The sequence below is a fragment of the Vombatus ursinus genome, unplaced genomic scaffold (assembly GCF_900497805.2).
Source record: "Vombatus ursinus unplaced genomic scaffold, bare-nosed wombat genome assembly UNPS02014818.1, whole genome shotgun sequence".
In the NCBI taxonomy this organism is placed as follows: Eukaryota; Metazoa; Chordata; class Mammalia; order Diprotodontia; family Vombatidae; genus Vombatus; species Vombatus ursinus.
The window spans coordinates 13,793,286-13,820,680 of NW_020954596.1; the positions used below are offsets into that span (position 1 = coordinate 13,793,286).

General features: G+C 39.4%; 1 protein-coding gene across 1 annotated transcript in view; it reads right to left on the reverse strand.

Moving 5' to 3' along the window:
* SORCS2 (sortilin related VPS10 domain containing receptor 2) overlaps window positions 1–27,395 on the reverse strand; it is a 797,231-nt gene that overhangs the window by 158,819 nt on the left and 611,017 nt on the right. Inside the window, exons 8-9 of the mRNA XM_027836375.1 lie at window positions 13,578–13,757; window positions 6,213–6,359 (exon numbers count right to left, since the gene is read on the reverse strand). Of these exons, the coding sequence (XP_027692176.1) occupies window positions 6,213–6,359; window positions 13,578–13,757 (327 nt within the window). The remainder of the gene's footprint in view (window positions 1–6,212; window positions 6,360–13,577; window positions 13,758–27,395) is intronic.

Genomic DNA, 27,395 nt, shown 5'->3' on the forward strand with positions numbered 1-27,395 from the left:
GTTAAAATCCAGCCCTGGAGCATCCTACAGAGCTGGACAGGTTCTCAGGAAGGTCATCTGTCATGACCTGCTGGGATGTGCAGAGATCAGTCTTTTACTCTTGGAAATTCTCATTGGCTATTGCATCACAGAGGACTTGTGATCTGAATCAACAGTCTACCTAGATGAAATCATGGACCCTTTGAAATATGGAATCTTAGAGTCAGAAGGGACACTAAAGCAAGACTCTCCTCTTCAAGCTTCTGCTTGAAGACATTCATTAATGGGGAACTCACCACTTCCCAAGGCATTGCATTCCATTCTCATATATATCTCATTATTAGGAAGTTTTCCCCTATACTGAGCAGATATTTTCCCCTATCCTTTGTACATACCCTGTACCCCCTCCCCTAACGTCTTAGTTTTGTCCTTTGAGGCAAAATATTTCAATTGCACCTCCTGGAAACAATGACCTAGCACTGATCCAAGGAATTTCAGGTGACCTAGTAGACTTACTTTGCCCAAGACCTTTAATGTCTCTAAGATTACAGGCCCAATGCAGCTTGGGGTGATGGTGGGGGGCTGCACCTACATCCATTGATGAAATAACAAATTCTTAAAAGAGAACCATGAATGCTGATTCAATTCCACATTTAGTACAGGCTAGTCCCTGAGTGAGAAACCAAGGTGAATGAGACCAGTCCCTATTCTTTAGCAGCTCTGAGTATAGTGGGTAGAGGTGTAGTATGATGTATACAAAGATAAAATGTTTATTGTGCATCCAGTATGTGCATAATAATAACAATACCTAGCATTTACATAGATCTTTAAGGTTTGCAAAATGCTTTATACATACTATTTCCTTTGCTAGAGCAGCAACCCACTTTTCTCCTCTATCACTCTTCCTGCTTCCAGCCCAGCCCCTTATAGCCATCATACTAGGCAGGGACTCCTGGGGATATGCAGCTTAGCAACTGCTTTGGTGGGTGATATAGTCACAGCCACTGAGGTCTAAGAAAGGAAAATTCCTACCACTAAAGTCTTTGGCACAGTCAAATGGTTCATTATTGATGTGGACATGATTTCATGAGTAAAAAATGATGTTATGGAAGATGCATTACTATCTACTTTGCTGCTGCACTCCCCAAAGACCATGGGACCCATCCATCTGACTCACAACTGAAACTTCTATATGTCTCCCCTGTAAGAATGTGAGCTCTGTGAGAGCCTGGCCTGTCTTGCTTTTCTGTGTGTATTCCTGGCACTTTGAGCAATGCTCTGTACATAGTAAGTGTTTAACAAATTTTATTTTTCATTCTTTCATTCATTCATTTTATAAGTATATGTCGACTCCACTGACAGAATGTAAGCTTCCTGAGGACAGGCAGAGTATCATTTTTTTTTTCTTTGTATCCACAAAGCCTAGCACAGGGCATGGCAATAAGAAGTGTTTATTAAATGCTTTTGATTGTCTAAACCATTTCAATGTATTTGTGTGCATGAGAGATTAAGAAATTACTATGAGAATTTATAGGCGAGAGAGATGGAATCAAGGATTCAGGAGGTGAGGAAATTAGGTAGGACTTTCTGGAAGAGTGGTAATAGAACTATGTCTAGAAAGATGGGTAGGCTTTCAAATAGCAGAAATACATGAGAAGGTATTATGGGCATCAGGAGTCCCATGAGAAAATTACATTCTTTTCCCTCCAAGCACAGACACTCCAATCCAGAGCAAATATTAATAATCCCTGTTCAGTGATAGAGATGTCAAGATCCAGAGGGAGCATGGTGGACTGACATTACGGGAGAGATCCCAGGTTTCCTTCCCCCCCCATTTAAGAATCTATTGGTATCTGATTTTAGAAAACATCCCATCTCTTTGAACTTATTAATTTTGCACATCTGTCTATAGCTACAGCTTGTTTACAGTTTCAATCAATGGTCAGACTGATTTGGATAAGCAATTCTCCTGCTGCCTTAGCCCCCAATAGAACACTGGGAAAACAGAATAGCTCTTGCCTCCTCCTCTCCCATCTCTTCCTTTGGGGTCCTGGGAGGAGGTAGGGTAGTATGATTAAATATTAATGCCTGGTGTCTAAGTTCTCATTAAAGTGTTTAGAGAAGAAAAGAAGGAAAATATGGGAACTTCTGGCTAAGAAAAAACTGTTGATGGTGGGTGTGGAGACACAAGAAACTGGGAAAATCAATGGAATCACGTAAACTCCTCATGTGAGTTGGACCATCCCCATGCCCTAATTTCAAACTGACCTCTGAATCTCTTCAGTTTTTGTTAGCTGCACATAAACTGCTCAGGGTCTTGGGATGAGGTCTGCTGGTATCATGGTTAAATATCCATGGACTGTGTCTCAGTACTCATTAAGATGCCCTAGTAGAACTTAGCTAGTAGAATAAACATTAAATCAGTCAACATAACTGAAACAAACCTGCTCTGAATCCCCCTAAGAGGACCATTTTCTAACCCACATCTGTTCTTTCTGTCCACAAACATACTATAAGAGAAATGCCAAATGCTTTGCCACAGTCTAGGTAAACTCTATTTACAACATTCCCTAATCTAGTAACCCTGTCAAAAAAGGGAATGGGGTTAATTTGGCATAATTTACTCTTGACAAAACTTTTTGGTGCTTTAAAATAATTTTTCTAGATTTTCACTAACCATCCCTTTAACAATCCATTCCAGAATATTTTTCAGGAACCAAAGTCAAGTTCACTGGCTTATGGTGTACAGATTTCATTCAATGATCTCTTCTATGAAAGTGACCCTGAAATCAATACCTCCACCTCCTACCACTCCCCAGAAGCTGAACATGATTTTTGCCTTGTCAAATTTCTCCTAGCATAATTGATGGACTTTCTCTGGAAAGCTTTCTGTAAACTGTGAAGTGCCATATAAATGGAGACTATTCCATCATCATCATCATCATCATCATCATCATCATCATCAGCTACTTCATGGAGTCAATCTGGGGATCAAATGGAAGAATGTTTATGCAAGTGCTTTTTTATATATCTACAGCTCACTATAAACCATTATATCATAAAACTAAATGCTGTCAGAAGGAAGATTTCAGCACAGACTCTTTACCCCCATTTAAAACCGGATGCCCACCATTTCCCCTAATCCCAATAGTGACAAAATCACAGACTAGGAGGGCTAGGATGGGTTTTTATAGATCCTCTTGTTGAGGAAATTGAAGTTCAGAAAATGGAAGTAACTATCCATCCAAGACAAGCAGCCTATTAGAACTAAAGCTGAGACTAGAACTCAATTTGCCCTACTCCCAAACTAGTAGTGCCCTTTCCACCGTAACACACAAAAGCCTAAGTGGTCAAGTTTTACATTTTGTTTTTAAGGATGAATTCACTAAATTGGTTTTCTCTCTGAATTCAAGATAATGATAATAGCTGTCATTTCTATAGTTTCACATTTTACAAGGTGTTTTGCACATATTATGGCTTTCGATCTTCAAAATAATCCTGCAGGGTTGGCAAAGTAAGCATTATCTGATGCCATGATAACCAGGGGAAAAATGTAAGATTTTGAGTCAGAAGACCTGAGTTTGAATCCTGGCTCTATTGCTTACTCCCTTTGTGACCTTGGGTAAGTCAACTACTCTCCTTGTCCTCTATTTCCTCTTTAGTAAAATGTGGGGTTCGACCAGGTGGCCTTTAAAGTCCTTTCAGGCTCTAAATTTATGATTGCCATCCTACATATTGGGAAACCAAGACCCAGAAAAAGTAATTAACATGCCCTAAGTCACCAAGCTAGGCTAACCTGAGTCAGGATACTAAGCCAGGCCTTCTGCCTCCAGACCTTATCCTTCTCTTACTCCATGCTGCTTTCACATCAATTGATTCAAAACAGTATATGGTCAGCTAGTATTTATTAAGAGCCTACTGTGTGCTGGGCACTGTACTAAACACAAAAGGCCATAAATAAATAAATAAACAAACAAGCAAAAAGTCCCTGCTCTCAGGATGCTCACTGTCTAATGGAAATTGTATTTGTCCCAGAAAGAGCTGTCAAAGAAAGATGGGCTTTCTTCATTGGTAGTGAGTTGCTCATTATCAGAGGTACTCAAGTTGAGTATATATGACTATCTGTCATGGATATTATGGAAGGGCTTCCCATACTGGTGGGAATTGTCCCAGCTGACCTCTGAGCTCCCTTCTGACCAAGACATTCTTTCATTGAAATCTTACCATTTTCCTTTGCCATGTTGTCTCTGCCCTCAGTGAAAACCTCTATTACGTCAATATGGGCCCGGTGGCTGAGGCTTAATTTTAATTTTATATCCTTTGTGCTCAATTTATTTTCCATGTATATTATAACATTTCTTTTGTGCTCAATTTGACTACCCACATACCTTAGTTGGATGACACACTTCACCAATTTTCTCCTACTTCTATTATCTGAAGGCACAAACATAAATCTTTCAAAGATTCTCTCCTCAGTGGGCTGTATAATTGCAGACAAATATTTCACATAGACAAATTCTATTCTGAGCAAAAACTTTCTTTGGCAGACTCATATGGTTTCACTTCAATAATAAAAATAATAAACAGTAATAATAGCCCTTTTGCAGCATTGCCGTTCTTGGAGGACCTTTTGATTTTTAGCAAATAGGAAATAATTAATTTTCAACGTAAGGAGGCAGATGTTACTGTCCTGTGGTTCTCAATGGGGATACTGACACAGAGGTTAAACAGCAGTTCTAGAATGCATATATCAGCCAGAGATGACCACATGCAGTTTTTAAAATCTTCATTGAGACACTAACAGAATTCAGCAATTTTCCAGACTCACTGCAACTGTCTGTTGACTATACTCTATGAAAAAGAGAGTGCCATTCACTCAAAGACTGGTATGAATGCCCAATTTTCCATGAAGCCCCCTGCTCTGATTTCTCTGGATGTCAATGAGTAGTTGTTGTTGTTCAGTCATGCCTGACTCTTCGTGACCCCATTTGGGATTTTCTTGGCAAAGATATTGGAGTGCTTTGCCATTTCCTTTTCCAGCTCATTGTACAGGTGAAAAAATTGAGGCCAATATGGTTAAGGGACTTGCCCAGAGTCATACAGCTAGGAAGTGTCTGAGACCAGTTTTGAACTCAGGTCTTCCTAAATCCAAGCCTGGCACTCTATCCACTGAGTCATCTGACTGCCTGTAAATGAGCATACCGTCACCTAAATTCCTATAGCGCTGAATTTCTATGGTTCTTGATGGGGAAATTGACTCAAAAGTTAAACAGCAGAACTACTAGATTCCTTTAGTGACTATTTCTCATTTGACACAGAGTCCTAGTCTTTTAGAACTTGAAGTGAAATTACAACCCATATTTTGCAACAGTGGAAACTGAGGCATACAGAAGAGAAGTGACTTGATAACACTATGGTCATAGATTCAGGGCTAGAAAGGATTTCAGAGCACATTTGTCTCCTTCTCATCATTTTATAGAAGTATAAAGTGAGGCAGAGAGAGGAAATGACTTGTCAAGATCATATAGTCAGTCAGTAACAGAGCTGGTAATTGGGAACAGAATAAGCACTATCTTACTTACTTACTACTATCAGACCTATTTGTTCTCCATACGCTTTCATTGCAATAAGCAGGCTTCTTCCACTTATTGTATGAGTGGCATCATGTTAGAGTAGACAGAGAGCCAACCTAAGGGTTCTGAGTTCAAGTCCTAACTCTGACATATGGCCAGAAGGAGAGGTGCCCATGGGAATGAGTGAATGATAGATTGATAACTCAAGGGATAGGTCTCTATCGTTTCTCATACAACATTCATCTTTGTGGGCTGTAGCTTCCATATTTGAAGAGGAAGAAGGCTGGACCAAAGGGCATCCTTATGAACCTATTACCCCAAGTAGTTTAGAGAGCTGCAAAAACAAATCACTGTGAAAGGTCCCAAGGGATCCCCTGTACAGGGTATCAGGGAAAGCTCCTTGGAAGGAGTGGCAATTCAGTCAATCTTTAAAGCACAGCTAGGATTTAATAGATTAAGAGGTGCTATGGGAACCAGAGGATGGCCTCCAGTGCATTGAACAGATTTTTGGAAAATCATGAGCAAGAATGGCTCAGGATGAGAAAGCACAGAGGGATGAAGATCTGAGCTGGAGGTGGGTATACACACCAAGGAAATCCCAGGTCACTCATGGTAAACATAGTGTACAGAACAACCGAGGAATGACCCAGGGACACTTACAGGCTTGCAGTTGGTGGGTTTGCCATTCATATCAATGGCAGGTGGAGTCAGATAATCCCAGTCTCGGCCTTTGTTGTAAGTTATCAGTGTCGTGACCTTTCCATCAATCTTTTGGTTGGCCAGGAAGACTCCTTTCACACCTCTGACCTGTGACAAAAACACGACAAGAATGAAGAACAGGCTTTTAGAATTGACCACTCAAACATTGGGCTATTTCCAAAGTTGCTGCCCCTCTGCCCATTGTGATTTATGGCTCAAAAGGCTCTTTTTCATTCTCTTTAAAGTCCCCGAGGCTCAGGAACAGGCAATAAAGAAACTCAATTAGATTCTGGGCTTCTCTTCCACAGTATATGCAAGTCAATACTCAAGCACAGCTAGAAAAATGCGTGTACACCAGTAGTCCATTTATCCATTTGTTAACACATTCATGCATTCATTACTCCATTCGCTCAATAAACATTTGCTATACACCTTGGGATAGGGAAAGAGGGAATAAGCATTTTTATGCTGCCTACTATGTGCCAGCCACTGTGCTGAGCACTTTACAAATATTACCTAATTTAATCCTCACAATTACTCTGGAAACACCTCCCTAACTTTCCCACTTCCTCCAGCTTGCACCTTCACTAGAGCTCCTTAATCAATACAGCATTCCTTCTCAGATAGAGCCAACTTTCTAGCTAATTGATGCTTAACAGACTGGGACATCAGAAGTGAGAGGTCAATCAGATGTGATGACATGAGATTTGCTCTTGCTTCCTATAAAAATGATGGACCCTCTTCTACATGGGGATATGACTCTTTTGTGGGGTGGAACTCTAGTATCTGACAAGAAACTGGCTGTCAGAGCTGAGATTCAGTTACCATTGCTAGTTTGCTCAAGAATATTCCAGCATTGTTTGCATTGTGTGTTGCTCTTAAGAATGATGGTTATAGTGGACCTAGGCAGAAGTGGAGAAGGAATCACTCAGTTTCATGACAACTTTCATTACCCAAGGCACAGTGGAAACTTCTCAGAGAGTCTCCCAAAGGTCTAGGAATCCAGGCTGTCTGAATCCAAATCAAGTGCTTTAGAGATATCCCCATAAAACAGGAATTACCCTGACAGTGAATATCTGAGACAAAGAAAAACACCATTAAAATGTAGCTATCAGTTTGAAAGAAGTGATCATAATTTGCCGTTCATGACTTTGTTCCACTTGTCATCTCTGACAAATGATGAGCCAGCAGTGTCAGATGGGAGCTGGGCCACCACTCCTGTTGGTTTAGCAAAGCATTTGATTTCTGGAGGAACCCTCTGGAGAGGCGCCATCTTTGCAAGTTACTGAACCTTGAATTAGAAACCTGCTGCTATTGCCTTCAAAAGAGACATCACTGTGTTAGGAAGCAGAAGGGAGCTGTCATGGTGGAAGTGGCTCCAAACCTAGTTAAGGGCAGTTGACACATGGGAATATCGGCTCTTTGTGTTTCTTCATGATACCTTTTAAAGTGTCAGTATTCTCTGTAGGGAGACCTATCTGTTCCTAGCATGTTAGAACCAGGATCTGATCAGAGCTAAGTGAGTGCCTTCAGCAAATAATAATCATTGGGAGAATAATATTCCGAGGAAATATTAGACTAATCTGCCTGATTGGCCATTGTCACATGGTGGAATACAATAATTTTTTGGGTCATTTTTCCTGGGATCTTAGGGGTTTGTAATACTTACAGATAGTTCTAGCCTTTCAAATTTGCATAAAATTTTATGGTTATAGAGGACTCCCCTCCCCAAAACCTCAAGGGATAAGTATTGTGTGAAAAAGTATCATAGTTGTGCTAAGGTGGAGTAGTTCAGGTGACCCTACCGGCCCTATGCCAAGGCTAGGGTCTGAGGAGCATCGTGGTGCTGGGCAGGGTCTGTGATACTGACTGAATACTCACCTTGCTTTCAAGGTAAAGGTATGAGTAGAAAAGACATTTCTATTTATATAAAGCTTAGTAATGGTGTTATAAGATGATGATCTAAGGATCTAGTTGACCAGGCTAGTGACCAAGAGAATGACCATTGATAATCAAGTGATCATTCTTCATGGATGAGCTAAACAATGCCTTTCTAGCATTTCATTAATATCAGTGAAGTGAATACTGAGATAGATATATGCCTTATCCATTGCCATATCTCATTCTTGCTATATCATTAGCCTCCCTTCTGTTTTGATTAGGCATTGCCTGGATTCTTATTCACAAGTCATCAACTGTAATGTATTATAGCCTATTTATATCCACAATACAGTATTTCATTGTTCTTTTGGATCCCTACCATTTGGATTCTTTTGAGATTTTGTGCTCCATGACCCACTGGAGCAGCTGAGTTCAATGGACCTGAGTTCAAATCCAGTTTCAGACACTCACTAGCTGTGTGGCTCTGGGTAAGCCATTTGACCTCTGTTTGCCTCAGTTTCCTCAACTATAAAGTGGGAATAATTATGGCATCTATCTCCCAGGGTTGTTGTGAGGATTAAATAAAATAGTATTTGTAAAGCACTTAGCACACTGCCTGGCACATAGTAAGCACTATATAAATGTTAGCCATCATCATCATAATAACTATTATTAATATTCATTGACATAAAGAATCATGGGGAGAATGCCAAATATATAGACCTTTGCAGATTGAGATCATTGGAAATATTTCACAATTCTTTGAATGAAATCCAGTCCTATTGCCATGTCCTGTTCACCTCTGGGTCCAGCTCACTTTCATCTTTAATGCCTATCCATTATGTAGCCAGTGAGCTATCAATCTTACTGTATGTCATAATTTGAACCATTTGGATTCTTCATCCATTTGGTTTTTCCTGTGTGGATTAATAAAATAATTTCTTTTTAAGCAACTACATCTGCCACTGAAAATCCTATAATATTAGAGGCAGAAGAAGGATCATACTCAGGAATTCACAACAGTACCTTGGGGTTATAGATAGGGATGGAATAAGTTAAAAAAAAAGAATGAGGTTTTAAACCTGAATGGTTTAGTGTTGAACAAATAGGTGAGTAGACAAAGAACAATGGTTCAATGTGTCACAGACTGATGCATATTTTTTGCCAATCTTTCCCTCCAGACTTTCCTTATCTTCCCTAGATAGAAAACTATCCAAGCTACCTTTGTTTTCAATAATCTTGGAATCCATGGAATTGTGGATACTGGGACTGTGTCTAAGAGGTGACTTCCAATAATTTCTGAACTGGAGTGTATATGGGTACTATGGTGTGGTAGTGGTCAATGTGTGTGTGTGTTAGGTAGGAGACTGGGCGATGTGTCTAGTTGATAGCAGTACCATTTCTACCTGGCCTACAGTAGTCAATTTTTTAAAGCCAAGAATAGCATGATATATTAGGCTGGGATATTTTGGGAAAACCTATTGATCAGTATTGAACAGAAATCTAAACTGGACAGAGGCAGTGGCAAAAAAAAAAAAAGAGCAATGCAACTTTAGAGTCTAGTCATGGTGATAATTTTTTTGATTTTTTTTTTGTCCTCAAGTATGATTCTTATCTTGGGAACCTCTGACCAAGGTAAAAGTTTTCTGAGCAAGAATAAACTTATTTTTGCTCTGATCATTCTATTATCCCTAGACCATGAATATCCCAATTGTAAACAACCAGGACTTTCCATCAATCCCTGTGAATGTACCTAGAACCAAAACTAGGGCTAGGCCAGGCAGGCAGCTGTCCAGGGTACACCAAATAAGGGAATACAAGAACAGTAGAAATTTTAGTACATTTTTTTTCAATATTTTGTAAGCCAGGTAATTTTGCTTTCTTGCACACATAGATCAATTTTGGAATGTCACACTGTAGAGACACTGAAGCAAGTAAACTTACCAGCCTAGTGCTTAATGAACAGAAACTACTAGGCTAAGATTACTCCCCATTCAACAAGAATTGCCGTTTAAACTGGAAAGCAATTTGGTACAAATCACATACCATAATAAGCTCTAAATAGATAGATAGGAGATGTAAATACAAAAGACCACACTACAACAAATTTAGTAGCAAATGGAAGGAGGTACCTTTTACAGCTATGGCTAGAGAGAGAATTCTTAACCAACAAAAGTATAGAGGTAATTAGGAAAGATAAAAAAAAAATTATACAAAATTTTAAAATCTTTTGTAGAAACAAAATTAGCACAGTTAGAATAAGAAGAGGAGCTAGTATTTGGGATAAATTCATTGAAAATAAATTTGATAAGGGTTTGACACTTCCAAGATATATAGAGAAGTGACGCCAACTTATATAAGAACAAAAACCACTGGCCAAACAGTGAAGTGATCAAAAAATAGGGAGAGATAGTTTTCAAAAGCAGAAATACAAAGATTCAACAATATTTGAGAGAATGCCTGAGATCATTAATAGTAAGTATAAATTAAAACAAATCCAAACCTCTCAAGTGTTATCTCATATCCCTCAAATTAACAAAGATGACAAAAGGTTAAAAGGGCAAATATTGGAGAGGCTGTGGAAGGACACATATATGAATGCACTGCATGACAGCTGTGAATTAGCTCCATTACTCTTGAAAATAATTTGGCATTCTACTAAAACGTCATCAAACTACTTGTCCCATTTGATTCAGCAGTCAAGTTATATTGGACAAATGGGTAAGCGGACAAAGGACATTGATTCAATGTGGCACTAACTGATTTGTGTTTTTAGCCAATCTTTCCCTTCAGAATTTCCCTATCTCCCCCTAGATAGAGAGATGTCCAAACTACCTTTGTTTTTATAAGACTACTCCATAGAGGTCAAAGATAAAAGGAAAGTTTCCACATAAGCAAAAATAAAATATTTATAGTAGTACTTTTATGGTAGCAAGTACTAGGAATACAGTAGGTGTCTGTTGATTGGGACATGTCTGAACAAATTGAGGTGTATGAATGTATAATGAGTTATTACTGAGCCTTAAGAAATGAGGAAAATGAAGGATCCAAGCAAACTGGGATAGAATTATATGAACTGAAACAGAACGAAGTGAAAAGAACAAGAAGGACGATTTACACAATGACCACGATAACATTAAGGAAAATAACATCAGAATTCTACTGAATAAAGTAACTTATTTGTGATTTGAGTAAACTATTGTTAAAGCAAGCAATCTCTTCTCAGTGGACTATAAGGAAGAATCATAAGATCATGGATTTAGAACAGGAAGGAAGCTTAGAGACCACACAGTCCAACCCTTTCATTTCACAGATAAGGAAACAGAGGCTCAGAGAGACTGAGTGAATTCTCCAAGTTCACACAAGGAATGATGGTGGCAAACTTCAATCTAGGTCCTCTGATTCCAAATGACATCTATAGTGTCACATATGACCAATGGGATGATTTGTTTTGCTCAATTTTAATTATTTGTTGTGAGGGATCATTCTCTTTCGGGGAGATCATCAGGCAGTTGTTGTTCAGTCATTTTTCAGTTGTGTTCAACTCTTCGTGGCATCATTTGGAGTTTTCTTACCAAAGATAATGGAGTGGTTTGCCATTTTGTTCTCCAGCTCATCTTACAGATGAGGAAACTGAGGCAAAGAGGATTAAATGACTTGTCCAGGGTCACACATCTAGGAAGTGTCTGAGGCCAGATCTGATGAAGTTTTCCTGACTCCAGGGCTGGCACTCTATCCATTGTGTCACCTAGCTGCCCTTGGGTAGTTGTAGCAATACACAAAATATACAAAAAGGAATATCAACAAAACACTTATTTTTTTTTTAAAGAAATGTCATATGTGACTTACAACCCTTGGGAAAATGGGAACAGACAAGGGCATCATTTTCAAATTACAGGGCTACAATTTTCAAACCTTGCCTAAGGACCATAAATATGCCATACCAGTTCTGAATGTCCTCAACATAAACAAATTGTTACGTTCATTAGTTTCTGAGGTAAAGCAGTTATGGCTGAAATATCTGAGGGATGGAACATAAATGTGTGACTGTGTTCTCCAGAGAGTAAATGAGGTGATACCAAGTGCTGACAGAGCTACTTATGTTACTAAGGAAATGTCTCATAACCAAAAGAGTTATAGCTAAAAGCGCTTTGAGATCTTGTCCCCTTACTTATGTGACTAAAATGAGGCCCAGGGAGAAGAAGTGACTTTCGTGATATGTAGTAAGTAACAGAGCTTGTATTTGAACCCAGGTCTTTTGGCTTAGCTAAGAAAGTGCTGTGCTCCTCTGGATTGTGGACAGCTCACTTTCTCAAGGGACTAAAATCATACGAGGTCAATGTTGTGGATAGGATGGCTATGGTTTCTCTGTTTGGAGTCTTAGGTAGACTTCATTATATGGCATAATCTAGGGCAGGGTTGTTTTTTTATTTTATTTTTATTTATTATTTATTTTTAGTTTTTAGTTTTTTTGGGGGGGCAGGGGTTTTTAACCTTATGTTTGTGAATTTGGCATTTAGAAATGTTTTGATAACTGTATTTCAGTAAAAATGGCTTCCTTTGTAATCTTGTATATTTCACACAAATATTTGAATTTGAAACTTGAATTTGCATTTGAAAACATCACTTGGAGAAGAAATGAAAATGCATCAAAACAAAATGAACATAATTCATGACCCAATTAGGACCTTATAGTCTTTTGGCTCAGTAAGTAGTAACCTTCTCTCTTTTTTTTTCCCTGGCTCCATGTCTCTCCTCTTTAGTCTATCCTTCACAGAAGAGCTAAAATAACCTTCCAAATGAATAGATTTGACCATGTCATTCCCTTTCCAAACATCCTTTAGTGATTCTCTGTTGCTTTTCAGACAAAATACAAATTATTTACCCTGACATTCAAGGCCTTCCATAATCTTACTCCAATCTACCTTTCCATTTTCCCCTCTGCACTTTCTACATTGCAGCCAAATTGGAGTATTAGGTATTCTCCAATTTTGTCCCACTCTCCCAGCTCCATGCATTCATTCAGACTATCACCTAATTTGTAGAATGCCCTTCTTCCCTATATCTGGCTATTCATCTTCCTTTTTTTTTTTTTTTATCTCCTCCAGGGATCAGTTCAGGTGCCGCTTCCTCCTCAAATTTCACAAGCAGACTTTGTCTAGACTTCTCTTTTGCAACCACCCCTTTGCATTACACTGATTGGTATGCATGCTGAATACCCTTGATAGATTGGAAGCTTCTCGAGGGTATACATGGTGTCATGTTTCATCTTTGCTGTTTAACACAGTAAGTGCAGGGTCATGGAATTTACATCTAGTACTTGAAGGGACCTTATAACCCCCTTTACATTTGACAAAACTAAGGTCCACAGAGGTTGTGATTAGTCCAAGATCACACAGGTCCCAGACAGAAAACATAGACATGGACAAGCATATGGTAGTATACCTCCAGGATATCAATCAGGACATTCTCTTCCGGTTGCTTCGTGCTCCTTACATTCTCAAGCACAATTGAATAGTATACACCCTGTGGGTCTGACTGGTAAAGGTTGTATGTGTCTGTTTGGTACCATTCTTGGACAGCCACAAATACCTCATTTTCATCAGTGCTGATAATCTGCAAGTCCTGCCAGAAAAGAAATGGAAACTGAGTTGATATATTTCAGATGCATGCTTTTATTTATAGAAGATTTTTAACCAACCTACCTCCAAAAAGCTTGCAAGCAGCCTGTAAAATCTAACACAATATGAAACAGAACAATATAAACAGAACAAATCTAATTAAAAGGAGCAGGGAAGTAGATGTTACCAGGCACCTGGGATGAGTTAGCTACTACAGCTGAGCATGGAATGTAGCCCAGAGCTTTCTGGCAGCTGAGGCAAAAAAGGAAACACATTGAATTAGGTAGTTCTCATTTGTCTGATTAAAGGAAGGAAACACATCCATCTGTAGAGACAATTCTGTTTTCATCATTCAACACTCAGAAAATATTTTATGAGTGCCTAGGATGTGCAGTCCACTGAGTTATATCCTTGGAATAGGTGCAGGGTTTAATAAGACGTGGTTCCTACCCTGAAGTTGTTTAGCATCTTGAACTACAGGGGAGATAAAACAAAGATCGTCAGCATCAGAGTCTGAAAGACATACATTCAAGTTTTACCTCTGAAGACTACTATGTGATCCTGAGTAAGTCACTTGACCTCAGTGCCTAGGCAATTCTGTCTATAAGTCACAGTGCAAATTCTAACCTGCATTAGTAATGAAAGATTCTTCCCTGAGCATATCTCATACCAATGAAATGACAAGTTCGGATTAAAAAAAGTCTTATCGTAGATAAGTAAGATGCCAATTAGAATTTGCTATGCCCACAGAGCTAGGAGGTCAGAGGTGGAAAAGACCCTTCCAGCTTTGGGAACTCAATACATTCAGAGCCAGAAGGGACTTTGGAGATCATACAATCCTATTACTGAAAGTTATGCTGACTCAGTGAGCTATTGTTTTCAGTCTGGCTTATAAATCGATGTTGGGGGAGGCTCTGTTGAGGGAGGTTCTGGTGGGGAAGGTATCACTCAGACCCCAGCTTTTGTATTACTTGATATTCATCAGGTATCCTTACCTTGATGGTTGTACCTGTTAAACATCACATAAAGGCAATTTGGGAGGAACTGAGACGCAATGGTCCATCCCCTTTTGCTTACTTAGAACTCTCTGAATTGTCTTCATCTCATTATGAAAGTTATCAGTAAAAGCTGGCTCCATCTTGAATTCTTTGCTGATCTCTTGACCAGCTCAACAAACATGTTGCTACCTTGATGTATTTTCATAAACTCTTTTAATTCTCTTCATCTTGAGTTTTGCCTCATTAATCAGGGTGAAAGCTTGAATAAAGAATTTTCCTTTTAACACTCTCTCCTGTGATATATGAGGAAACAGGCACAGAGAGATTGTGATGTGGCAAAGGTCACATAGGCAGTAAGAAGAGCTGGGATTTAAACTCAAGAAAATCATGCTTCCTAACTCTAAATCCAATTTTCTTCCCACTACAATACACTTTTACAGATACCCTTATGGTATTATGGTATCATTGGAGCAGGACCTTAGGGTGTCAACAGGCAGAGATAGGGAAGGAGCTTTCCAGGTAAATCCTAGGTACTGGATTAAAAGAGGAGTTCATGGCAGGAGTGCCAGGTAAGGCAGCTAGGTGGTGCAGTGGATAGAGCACAGGCTTAGAGTCAGGAAGACTCTTCTTCCCGAGTTCAAATCTGGCCTCAGACAATTACTAGCTGTGTGACCCTAGGCAAGTCACTTAGCCCTGTTTGCCTCAGTTTCCTCATCAGCAAAATGAACAGAAGGTAATAACAAGTCACTCCAGAATCTTTGCCAACAAAATCTCAAACAGGGGCATAGCCAAGATGGAATAGTAAAAGCAGTGACTTGCTGGAGATCTCCTCCAAATATCCATAAAAAATGGCTCTAAACAAATTTTAAAACAACAGAACCCATAAAAAGACAGAGTGCAACAAATTTCCAGCCCAAGACAACCTGAATGGTTGATCGGAAAGGTATGTCGCACCAGGCTGGGAGAGGAATGTAGTTCAGAGTGGGCACACAGGCTGCAGTGAACTTGGAGCAGGCCTCAGAGGACCAAATCATAGGCAGCTGTGGCAGTTTCCAGACTTCTCAACCCATGAAGGCCAAAGACAACTTAGAAAGTCAGTAGGAAAAGTCAGTGTCTGCAGTGGTGAGAGAGAAGCACAGTGCAGTCCCAGCCCCAGTCCCTGAGCGTGGCCCTGGGGCGGTGGCTGCCTCCTGAGCTTCAGGTCCACAGACTGAGGGGGAATCAAGTGGCTGATCAGAGGGGAATTGCACGGATCTCTCTGCTGGTACAGGATTCTCTTGCTTTGCCCGTGCTTGGATCTGGGTCACAGTTCTGGGTGGCAGTCTTGGGGCGAGGAGGAGAGCTGGCATAGTGGAACTTGTAGTGTCAGTGGAGAAGAAATCCTTCTCACAGTTCCAAGACAAAAAAGAGTGCTTGTGGTCACTCATAGACCAGAACACAGGCCAGGAAAGGAGTAAACACCTCCCCCTTGATCATAGCACCTTGGAAGAACTGAAAATTTATAGGTCCCTAGAAGTATCTCTGAAAACAGCTGCACAAAACCCCCAAAGCTTGGGACAATACATTCTCCACACTGGAAGCAGGCCCCTACCTTAACAAAGAGTTTGTAACTCAAGTAATTGGCTGGGATCATGAGCAAGCAGCACAAAAAGAGTCAGACCATAGAATCTTACTTTGGTGACAAAGAAGATCAAAACATACAACCAGAAGAACACAACAAAGTCAAAGCTCCTACATCCAAAGCCTCCAAGAAAAATATGAATTGGTCCCAGGCCATGGAAGAGCTCAAAAAGGATTTTGAGAAGCAAGTAAGAGAAGTAGAGGAAAAACTGAGAGTGATTCAAGAAAATCATGAAAAACAAGTCAATAGCTTGCTAAAGGAGACCCCAAAAATACTGAAGAAAATAGCACCTTAAAAAATAGCCTCACCCAAATGGCAAAAGAGGACCAAAAAGCCAATGAGGAGAAGAATGCCTTAAACAGCAGAATTGTCCAAATGGAAAAGGAAGTCCTAAAGCTCATTGAAGAAAATATTTCCTTGAAAATTAGAATGGAGCAAATAGAAGCTAGTGACTTTATGAGAAATCAAGAAACAAAATAAAACCAAAAGAACGAAAAAATAGAAGACAATATGAAATATCTCACTGGAAAAATAACTGACATGGAAAATAGATCCAGGAGAGAGAATTTAAAAATTATTGGACTATCTGAAAGCCATGATCAAAAAAAGAGCCTAGACATCATCTTTCAAGAAATAATCAAGAAAAACTGCCCTGATAATTTAGAACCAGAGGACAAAATAGAAATTGAAAGAATCCACTGATCACCTCCTGAAAGAGATCCCCAAAGGAAAACTCCTAGGAATATTGTAGCCAAATTCCAGAGTTCCCAGATCAAGAAGAAAATATTGCAAGCAGCCAGAAAGAAACAATTCAAGTATTGTGGAAACACAATCAGGATAACACAAGATTTAGCCGTTTCTACATTAAGGGATCAGAGGGCTTGGAATATGATATTCTAGAGGTCAAAGAAGCTAAGATTACAATCAAGAATCACCTACCCAGCAAAACTGAGTATATTCCTTCAGTGGAAAAAATAGACATTCAGTGAAACAGAGGACTTTCAAGCATTCTTGATGAAAAGACCAGAGCTGAATGGAAAATTTGACTTTCACATACAAGACTCAAGAGAAACATGAAGAGGTAAACAGGAAAGAGAAATCATAAGAGACTTATTAAGGTTGAAATGCTTATATTCTGCATGCAAAGATGATATTTGTAACTCATGAGTTCTTTGGCAGTATTAGACTAGTTGGACAGAAAAATATATATATGTATATATATGTATATATATATGTAGATAGATAGATAGATAGAAGGATAGAGGGCACGGGATGAGTTTAAGATGAAGGGGTGATATCTAGAGAATAAAATTAAGGAGTGAGAGAGGATTATACAGAGAGAAGGAGAAAGTGAGAGGTAGAATGGGGTAACTTATCTCACATAAAACAGACAAGAAAAGGCTTTTTAATGGAGGGGAAATGGGGGAAGTTGAGAGGGAATGTGTGAATCTTATTCTCATCAGATTTGGCTTAAGGAGAGAATAATATATACACTCAATCAGGTATGGAAACCTATCTTACCCTACAGGAAAATAGGGAGGGAAGGGGACAAGAGAGCAAGAGGATGATAGAGGGGAGGACAGATTGGGGGAGGGGTGATCAGAAGCAAACACTTCTAAGGAGGGACAGGGTCAAAAGAGAGAATAGAATAAATGGAGGATGGGATAGGATTAACGGAAATACACTTAGTTTTTCACAGCATGACTACTATGGAAGTGTTTTGCATGACTACACATGTATAATCTATATCGAGTTGCTTGCCTTCTCAATGAGGGGCGGGGAGGAAGGGAGAAAATGTGGAACCGAAAGTTTTAAAAACAGAAGTTAAAAAAATTGTTTTCACATGCAACTGGGAAATAAGATATACAGGAAATGTGGTATAGAAATCTATCCTGCCCTATAGGAAAAATGAAGGGGAAGGGGATAAGAGAAGGGTGAGAGAAATAGAAGTGAGGGCAGATTAGGAGAAGAGGTATTCAGAATGCATGCCATCTTGGGGTGGGGGGAGGGATGAGATGGGGAGAAAATTTGGAACTCAAAATCTTGTGGAAGTGAATGTTGAAAACTAAAAATAAATAAATTAATTAAAAAATAAAATCTCAAATGGGGTCACAAAGAGTTAAACATCACTGGATGACAACAAGGGGGAGGACAGAAGACAATGCCTATTGTCTTTACAAAAGATGCAGAAAAAGTTTCATAAATGGAAGTTTCTAACACCAGCCATTTATAAAAGCTGAGAATGTTAATTTCAGGACTTAAATCTCTGAAGGCATTTCTATAGTGGCCTAATTCAGGACAAGTATTCAATAGAGTAAACCTAGAGGAACACAAGAAAACCTTTCCATCAGGCTGCCTGTGTCAGATTCCAGATATTTGAGCCAAGTCTTCTGACTCCTGAGGTCCTTGCTCTTAATTTGGGGGTGCAGAAAGTTGTAATACAAAATAACCCCTGATAAGTCTATCAGGAGGTCTAAGCAGGTGTCCTTTGAAGCCAACTAGTTACAAAGTCATTATAAAGAAGGCGAGATTTAGGAGGAGGGATCAGGCAAGTGTCTGTGGAAGAAAAAGATGAGCTCTACAGCACCAGTGAACAGTGATTGAAGTGCCAAGATTCAGTATTGTTAATGAAAAAGGGAATCATCCGATCAAAAAAACAAAATGAAAGGAAACAAAACAAAACAAAAACCAGGGGCAAGTTAGAATTTATAATCTGTTGTGAAAGGTTAGGAACCTGACAGGTTGTCACCCAGCTGAAGGATCAGCTTTCTGTAGCAGGGTAGGAGGCCTAAATCTGTAGGCTACAGTGCTCCTTTATCCTTTATAGTTTGAATCAATTATCAAATGTCAACCTCCAAGTTCAAGATATATCTGCATTGGACACTTAGGGTAATACAAAAAGATGTATAAGATGCTGTCATAAATCTCACTAAGTTTATACTCCAAGATGATGATCCACCTGGAAACATAAACAGAATATATGTATGAAGCATATATGGAACATATGTATGAAACTCACATGGAAACATAATCTAGAAGACAAAAGTGTCAAATGAATGATATAGGTCCTAGGTGTCAAACTTGTGGCTGCTGGCTGGCCAGCAGCAATAGAACTCCCCAGTGTGGCCCATACCAGAGTAAAATGTAACCTAGAAATGCTTACAAAAGAAATAAAAAATACAACACAACCTAATGTCAATTTGTGATTTTTTTAAGTCAATATGCTACATTTGACTTTAATATAAATGCACATAATAAGTTTCCATAGACTAGAAGGAACATTAGAGATTATCTGGTCCAATCCCCTCATTTTACAGGGAAGGAAACTGAGGCCTTGGGAGGCTAAATTAATCAATCAAGGTCACATATTTAATGAGTAGCAATGTTGGGGCTTGAACTTAGGTTGCCTGATTCTTAGCTCTAAGCCCAATGCAAGAGTTGAGAGGAAAGAGAGACGACCCATAAGGTGGGTTAGTGTAGTCAGAGAAGGCTTGGAAGAAGAAAGGAACTAGAACTTCTATCCATTAGTCTCAATTCTGCCCTTTTTGGTTAACAAAGAGGAAATTCTTCTCCTCGTGAAATCAATGACTTGATTCACCAGTGGACTTTACATGTTAGATGTCAAGTAATACAAAGACACAAATGATATAGCAGTTACCCTCTTGGAACTGAAATTCTTCTGGAGATGATATACGTACAACATACTTATGATGTATGTACATAAGTATGTAGATATTGGAATGCATGATGGGGAGACACTAGTAACTGGGGGAAACAGAAAAGCCCATATAGGAGGTAGCATTTGAACTGGTTTTTGAAGGAAGGTAGGAGTTTGAGGAGGCAGAGCAGAGAAGGCAATGCATTCTAGTCCTCATGGAGGACAACCTATGTACAGGTCCAAAAAAAAGGGGAAATGAAATGCCATGAGAGAAGAATAGTAAGAAACCTAATTTAGCCAGATCCACAGAGGACAAAAGGATACGGCTGTAAGGGTAGGTTGGGGCTGGGTTGTGAAGGGCTTTAAATGCCCAATAAACAATTTGTATTTGATTATAGAGATAATATGGAGGGAGCCACTATAGCTGATTACACAGCAGAGTGGCATCGTCAGATCTCTGCATTAGCACAATCATTCTGGCAGCTGTGTGGAGGATGAATTGGGGAGGGGAGAGTGTTGAGGCAGGGAGGCTGATTGCAGAGGTTATCCAAAAGTCTAGGCTACAGCTGATGAGGACCCCACTTAGGATGGCATCTGAGTAAGTGGAGAGAAGGGGATATATGAGAAACGTGTGGAGGCAGAATTGACAAGACTTAGCAAAGGCTTTTGGCTTTCAATTGTGTATGACCTAGAAACAGCTACTGAAAGGGTATATGCAACCCTGATGAGCACAATGGCCTCGGAGTTGGAAAGCCTGGGACTGAGCTTCAACTTTGTTGTTCACTAGTTATGAGCCTTGGACAAGGCACTTCACTTTTCTACATCTTCTTTTTATTATCTGAAAAAATGAGATGATGTCTTCTAAGGGTTGAAGGTGAAGAAAATACAGTGCATATGTTTGTAGATGATGAGGAAGAGGATGATGATGATGACAATGATGGTGAAGATGATGACTTCCTGTTCTTGTACATTTCTTGCTTTCCCAAGACATTCTGGGAGTATTTTATTTTGTTTGGAGTCTTTTTTGCCTCACTGGTTGCTGGGAATCTTTGACATGCTGCAGCATTCTGTCAGATATTATGCCCTGCTCTGCCTTGGAAAATACACATTTACTCTCTTTTCTTTTTTAAAAAAAATGTCTTAATAGATTAACTCTAGGCTTGGCTGAGTAAGTATATTAAAAGCTAATGGCTTCATTTAAGAGGGATATAATTGGCATAGCTTAGGAAATGAGTAGCAATGCTATTTCAGAACACATTTCTTTCAGGGGGTCATGGCTCCTTCAAGAATCAGACAGTGGAACAAGCATTCTGGAATGGGCATTTATTTAAGACATGACAGAGAGCCTACCCATGATAAAGAATAAAATTTAAAAAAAACCCTCATATACCCAATTCTGGTGATTCATATGGGAACAAATGTCATCCACTACCAGAAGGAACTAAAAAGCACTGCTAGGGGTAATGGGGTCCTGGACCCAAAATTCAAGACCTTGGGTACACAAATGATATCTGCATCACTATTGGGGACTGAAGGTCAAATAGGAGTCAAAAGAGTAAGGCAGATTTGGGAAGTGAACATGTGACTAAGATGATAGTATCAGAGAAAGGACTTTGGAATTCTGGACCATGACTTAAAATATAGGAATGATAAATTGAGTCTTTGCAAGGGATGAAGTATACTGAACAAGGGCTGATAAAACAACAACAATAACAAGAAAACAATATTTGCCTAGAATACTGAAAATTTAATAAAGTTTGCTTTAAACTGAAAAAGAAGGGAGAAAACTCCCCACATAAACATGATAGGCTTAGTTCCCCGAGAATATCAGATGCAACATTGGCCATGGTATGCCTCACTGCCTGTATCTCCAGTTTCCCCTTCTACCTGGAACTCTTGTGTTCCTGGGCTACAATTGGTGAGCTTTCCCAACAGATAGTTGGTCTCAGGTCCAGCACATCCCTTTCTGGCTGTTTCCCTACTATGCCACTTGTAACTCTGACTTCTTCGTTAATTCAGTAAAGAGTAGTAGAAAGAAATGGTAATTCACCAATTCTGGTGATTCTGGAGACAACATAGAGGAAGTAAACCAACAATAAAATCCATGACATCAAATGTCAATATACAAATATGCAATGTGAGGGTGGTAATCAGGTGAACAAGAGGTCCCATTACAACATTTGGCCTCAATAACTGTGGCATAAGTGCAATAAGATTAATTATTGATATTTGGCCCTGGAAAGTTGGAATTTATTCAGTGGCATTACAAATTAAGAATATAGCCTTATGTGAGAAAATGCACATAATTGGGAGTGGGGGTGGTGGTAGGTAAGGATCAACAGAGTCAGAAATAGTTATATTTTGTTAGGGTACACTGTTGATTTCTGAATTGAAGAAAGAATTGGATAAGAGATTTGGGAACCAGATCATAAACAGAAGTATATTGTACAAGTATGTTGTCTTGCATATAACAGGTACTCAAAAGGTGTTTGTTGATTTGAATTGAATTGTGGTAATAAGGGATTTCCACTTTCCAGAAATCCTTTGGTGCTTTTTTCTTTGTCCAAAGTAGAACAGGTGATGATGGAAGAAGAAGTATCACAGTCTAGTTTTCAACTACATCTTCTCCACAGAACTCTAGAAAATGCACCAAACTGAATTCTGACTGAGGAAGCCATGAAAAAGTAACAGTGAGAAATTTTTGCAGCCCAGGGAAACTTGAGGAGAAAGAGAGAGAGGCCTTTTGACACAGGGGATGAGGTCTAGCCAGGAGCAAAGGTGGTGAGGAGCATTCCAGTGCCCAAGGATTGAACGAGGGCTGAGCCTGGGTACCAGAACAGGAAGTATTGGGGCAAAAGGAGATCACAGGAGATCCTTTAGCTAGAGCAGGATGCAGGAATAGGTACCTTCTGGCAGGCTTTTTTTTTTTTTTTTTTTTTGTGCTGCTACCCAGTTCCAAGTCACAGATCTAACTTGGTAAGGAGCAGTCATAAGCATGGACTATAGCTGGGTCAATGAACACATTCGAGAAGCAACATAGATCAACTGATGCTAGATTTGGACTCACTTTAATGATAATTTCACTCCTTGAAGAATGGATCAATTGACAAAAAGGAGAAATATCTGTTCGTGAGCTGATTTTGATTAACATGGATGTTAGATAGTGAAATATAAATGACAGGAACCTTTCAGCCAAGTGACCACATGATTTTAAAATTTGTGGTAGAGGAAAGGGACTCTGAAATACAAATGAGAATAAAAGTTAAAAAAAAGGATTGGTAGGATCCAAAGCCTTGTATTTTGAAGAGGAAGTCAACTCTAAAGAAGTGGGAATCTTTCAAGAATGATGTGCTAATGACACAAGAAGAAATGGCAATGTCTACAACATTGGAATGTGACTTGAGTTTAAATCCAGCCTCACACATTTAACTAGCTGTGTGACCTTGGGTAAGTCACTTAACTTCTGTCTGCCTTAATTTCTTCATCTATAAAAAGGGGACAATAAAAGTACCTACCTCCCAGGATTGTTATCAGGATAAAATGAGATATTTGTAAAGCACTTTGCAAACCTTAGAGCACGAAATAAGTGCTAATTATTATTGTTTTTGTCATTGTTTGGAGGAATAGGAAGAAGGAGAACAAAGGAAGGTGCCTAAATAAATAGATATAGATACACAGGGAATTAATTGACAAACTCATATTTTTTAAAGATATGTATAGAAGAAACAAAAAGCCATCAATGGAGAGTGCCCAAGGATGAAAGCAAGACAGTACTGCAGTCCTGGGTAAATTGTGTTAAGAATTGCTAATGCCAAGATATACTGAGGCTGCTGATGAATGCTAATGACGATTTTTTTTTAAAGTTATATTGCGGTGAGTTGTGGGGAAGAATTGTTGGTTAGGGCATATGGGATGATGATAAAAGGGTGAGGTGTAAAGGCTCAATTATTCAACTAGTATATTTGTTTTGTCCATTTTCTTTTTAGTAGAGAATGATCTTTGGTCAGGGAGAGACTGAGCAAAAAATGGTTAGCAGGTAATTGAAATCTTAAGACAAGTGTGGTGATATTCTGACATCTACTGCGAATAATGGGCCAAATCTAAAAAGATGGAATTTGAAATAAAGTAGCTCCATTGATGTCTGTTGATAGAAACCACAGTGATTTCTGGAGATACCCATTCCCATCATCCCCCAGACCTGAATGATCCCTTGTAACAAAGAAACACAGTGAAACAAAAGCAGTTAATACACGGACTGCCTTCAAAAGTGTATACAAAGTTAAACAGAAGCAACAGGTGGAAGCAGTAGAGACAGACGTACTCTTGTTATCCTGCAATACTTCCCGATAATGAGAGGTGTCCCCAAAATGGAATACGGTGTGGTGGGTTCCTTCACGTCGGACGTTCTTCAAGCAAAGGCTGGATGACCACTTGTTGAAGACCTCAAGGAAGCACCTCTTTCTCAGGTACAAGTTGGGCTTCTGATGAACCCATCCAATCTCCAATTCCAGGAGCTCTTTCTGTAGGGACCCTCAAAAGCCAGACTCCCAAATGATACAGACATCTATCAAGCCTGTGGCACCCATGTGAACTACAAAGAGTCAAGATTTTGCACAGTTTATTTGTGGGAAAGACGAAGAGCCTTAGAGGCAGGGTTCTTAGCAACTGTTGAGCTCAACACCTTCATTTTAGAGGTTAGGGAACTATGGACCAGAGAGGGAAAGTGACCAATAAGTGAGATTTGGGGCATGGATTCTCAGGTCTTCTAACTGTCTTTGAAAAGTGGTTTGCTTCCTCTAGTTGGCCTTTTGACAGAAGATTCAGACAACTGACAAGGAAGTAAAGCAGAAACATTACTACTTCTATTGTTGAGTCATTTCAGTCATGTCCAATTCTTCATGACCACATTTCTTGGCAAAGATACTGGAATGGTTTACCATTTTCTTCTCCAGCTCATTTTGCAGATGAGAAAACTGAGGCAAGGTTAAGTGATTTGCCCAGGGTCACACAGCTAATAAGTGTCTGAGACCAGATTTGAACTCAGGAAAATGAGTCTTCTTGCCAGTCATAGAGCTCTGTCCATTGCCTCGGATGTAGGTCATGTGAAATATTATTACCCCCATTTTATAGAAAACAAAATCTCTCAGGAAGTTAAATGATTTTGCAGGGTCTTACAGTGAGTTTCTGGTAGAGCTCAAGTTGAAACAAAAACCCAGCATTCTTCCTATTAAATAAGAGAAACTTAGGGTTTCTTTTTATGAAGATAGTCCAATTAGAATATTTTTAGGCTAAAGCAGACAAAAGATTTCTCAAATCCTGTTTTTACCGGTTACTGAAATAAATTGACACCCATATACCACTCATTTAATACACAGTTCTGAGATAGGAGCAGATTATTTCTGGGAACTTTCCCCAATTGCAGTATTTATATATTGCCTGATAAAATTATAAGATTGTAGGATTGCAGGAGTAGAGATTTACAGCTCGAAGAGACTTCAGAAGATATCTAGTCTAAGCTCCTCATTTTTGAACTGAGGAAAGAAAAGCCCAGACACGTAGTGTGGCTTGTCACTGAGGCAGGTAGGAGTATCTGAGTAGGAGATCCATAGACCCGGCTGTGAGAAAGATATTGTAGCAGTGTCTGCCTCCCCTTGCCCACCTAGAGACCACACCAGAAAAATCAAAGTTAAAAAATTAACCCTAGAGATACACGGGGTAAGATATATCAGGACTACAGTTCATGTCATGAACTGAAACAATGTGGGCCAATAGTGTGACACTGAAGTTAAGAGAGTGTGAAGAAAAAGGATTTTTTTTTTGAGGCAATTGGGGTTAAGAGACTTGCCTAGGGTCACACGACTAGTAAGTATCTGAGGTCATATTTGAACTCAGATCCCCCTAACTCCAGGGCCAATGGTCTATCCACTGTACCGCCTAACTGCCCTGAAGGAATAAAATTCTAATGCTGAGAGACGGGGAGATGCTAATTCTGCTGTCTTCTGTCTTAGGCAGACCACCTCTAGAGTATCATGTTCAGTTCTAAGCCCTATCTTTTAGAAGGAAAATTGGTGAATTAATGAAGAACATTAAAAGGAAAGTGACTGAGATAGGGAAGAGCCTTGGAAACATGCTATAGGAAGATCAAGTGGGAGTATAAAGTTGGGGTGGATAGCATAGTTGAAGGGCCCCTTGTACAGAGAGATCAGACTCATTTCTCTTTAGGGGCTAGGAGCAATGAGCAGAAGCTGGAAGGAGGCAGGCTTCAGTAATAATAACTGTCCAGAAAGCAGGCAGGCTGCCTTAGGCATGGGTAGTGTTTGGGGGAGGGGAGAGCTGTAATGAATTCTCTGTCACTAAGGGTCTTCAAATAGAGATGCTACAGTCACTTTTCAAGGACACCACAATCTCATACTTCAGTTCGCCTCAGTGCCGAGTCTCTCCTAACTCAAAGATTCTCTGATAAAGCCCAGTGTTGAGGGCAGGGATAACTGCATTAAATATTCATATGGTTCTGAGAACCCCTCTTGGCCTTGTTAGAGATTATCTGTTTCTTATTCATCCAATTTTGTCCTCCTGTGAAGGGTTAGCCAATACATAATGCTTCCCATAAAGCAATTTTGTAACTGAGAAATTTAATTTCACAATCTACCTTTTGGCTTTTATTTTTAAAATGGTGAATTGGGAATTTTTTTAAAGGCTTACTTTTAATAATGGAAAAAATGCCTGAATCTCTGTCTTTTCCCCTGTCAGACTGTCTCACCTATTTGTCTCAGGACTTTGTATTCTGTGGAACACAAGGATTAGAGATGGGTTGCCATCTCTCCATAGTTTTATTAACTTGTGACAATGAATGGCCCCACAGGAAGGATCACTGTCACTTTCTGTGAGGTCCCTAAAGCAGTATACCATTGTGATGCCTGACTGGCCATTTCCAAAGCTTTCTCTGGAAAATTCAAGGCTTAGAAACTCACCTCAAAGTCTGGAGACCTGGAATTGAATTTGTGGTTCCCCAAAAACTCACTGTGCTACTTTGAAGTATGCCATGTACCCTCTTGTGTCTTTTTCAGTTTTCACAAAGGCTTAATCTGTTTAATTAATTAAAACTAATTTTAAATTAATTAAACTGCTTAATCTGGTTTTCAAGACCTTCCACAAATTGGCACAAATCCATATCCAAGATCAGTTCCTTTTGCTCTTCAGAAAATACCAACAGGCAGGAAGATGACATCTAAAGTTCATTCTAATTCTTGGATTCTATGCATCAATAATTTTGCCCTCCACTCCAATTAAACTGGCCTCCTTGCTGTATGTAAAACACCCTGCTCATCTCAGATGTTATGCCCTGAAACAGAGTGGAAAGTATGC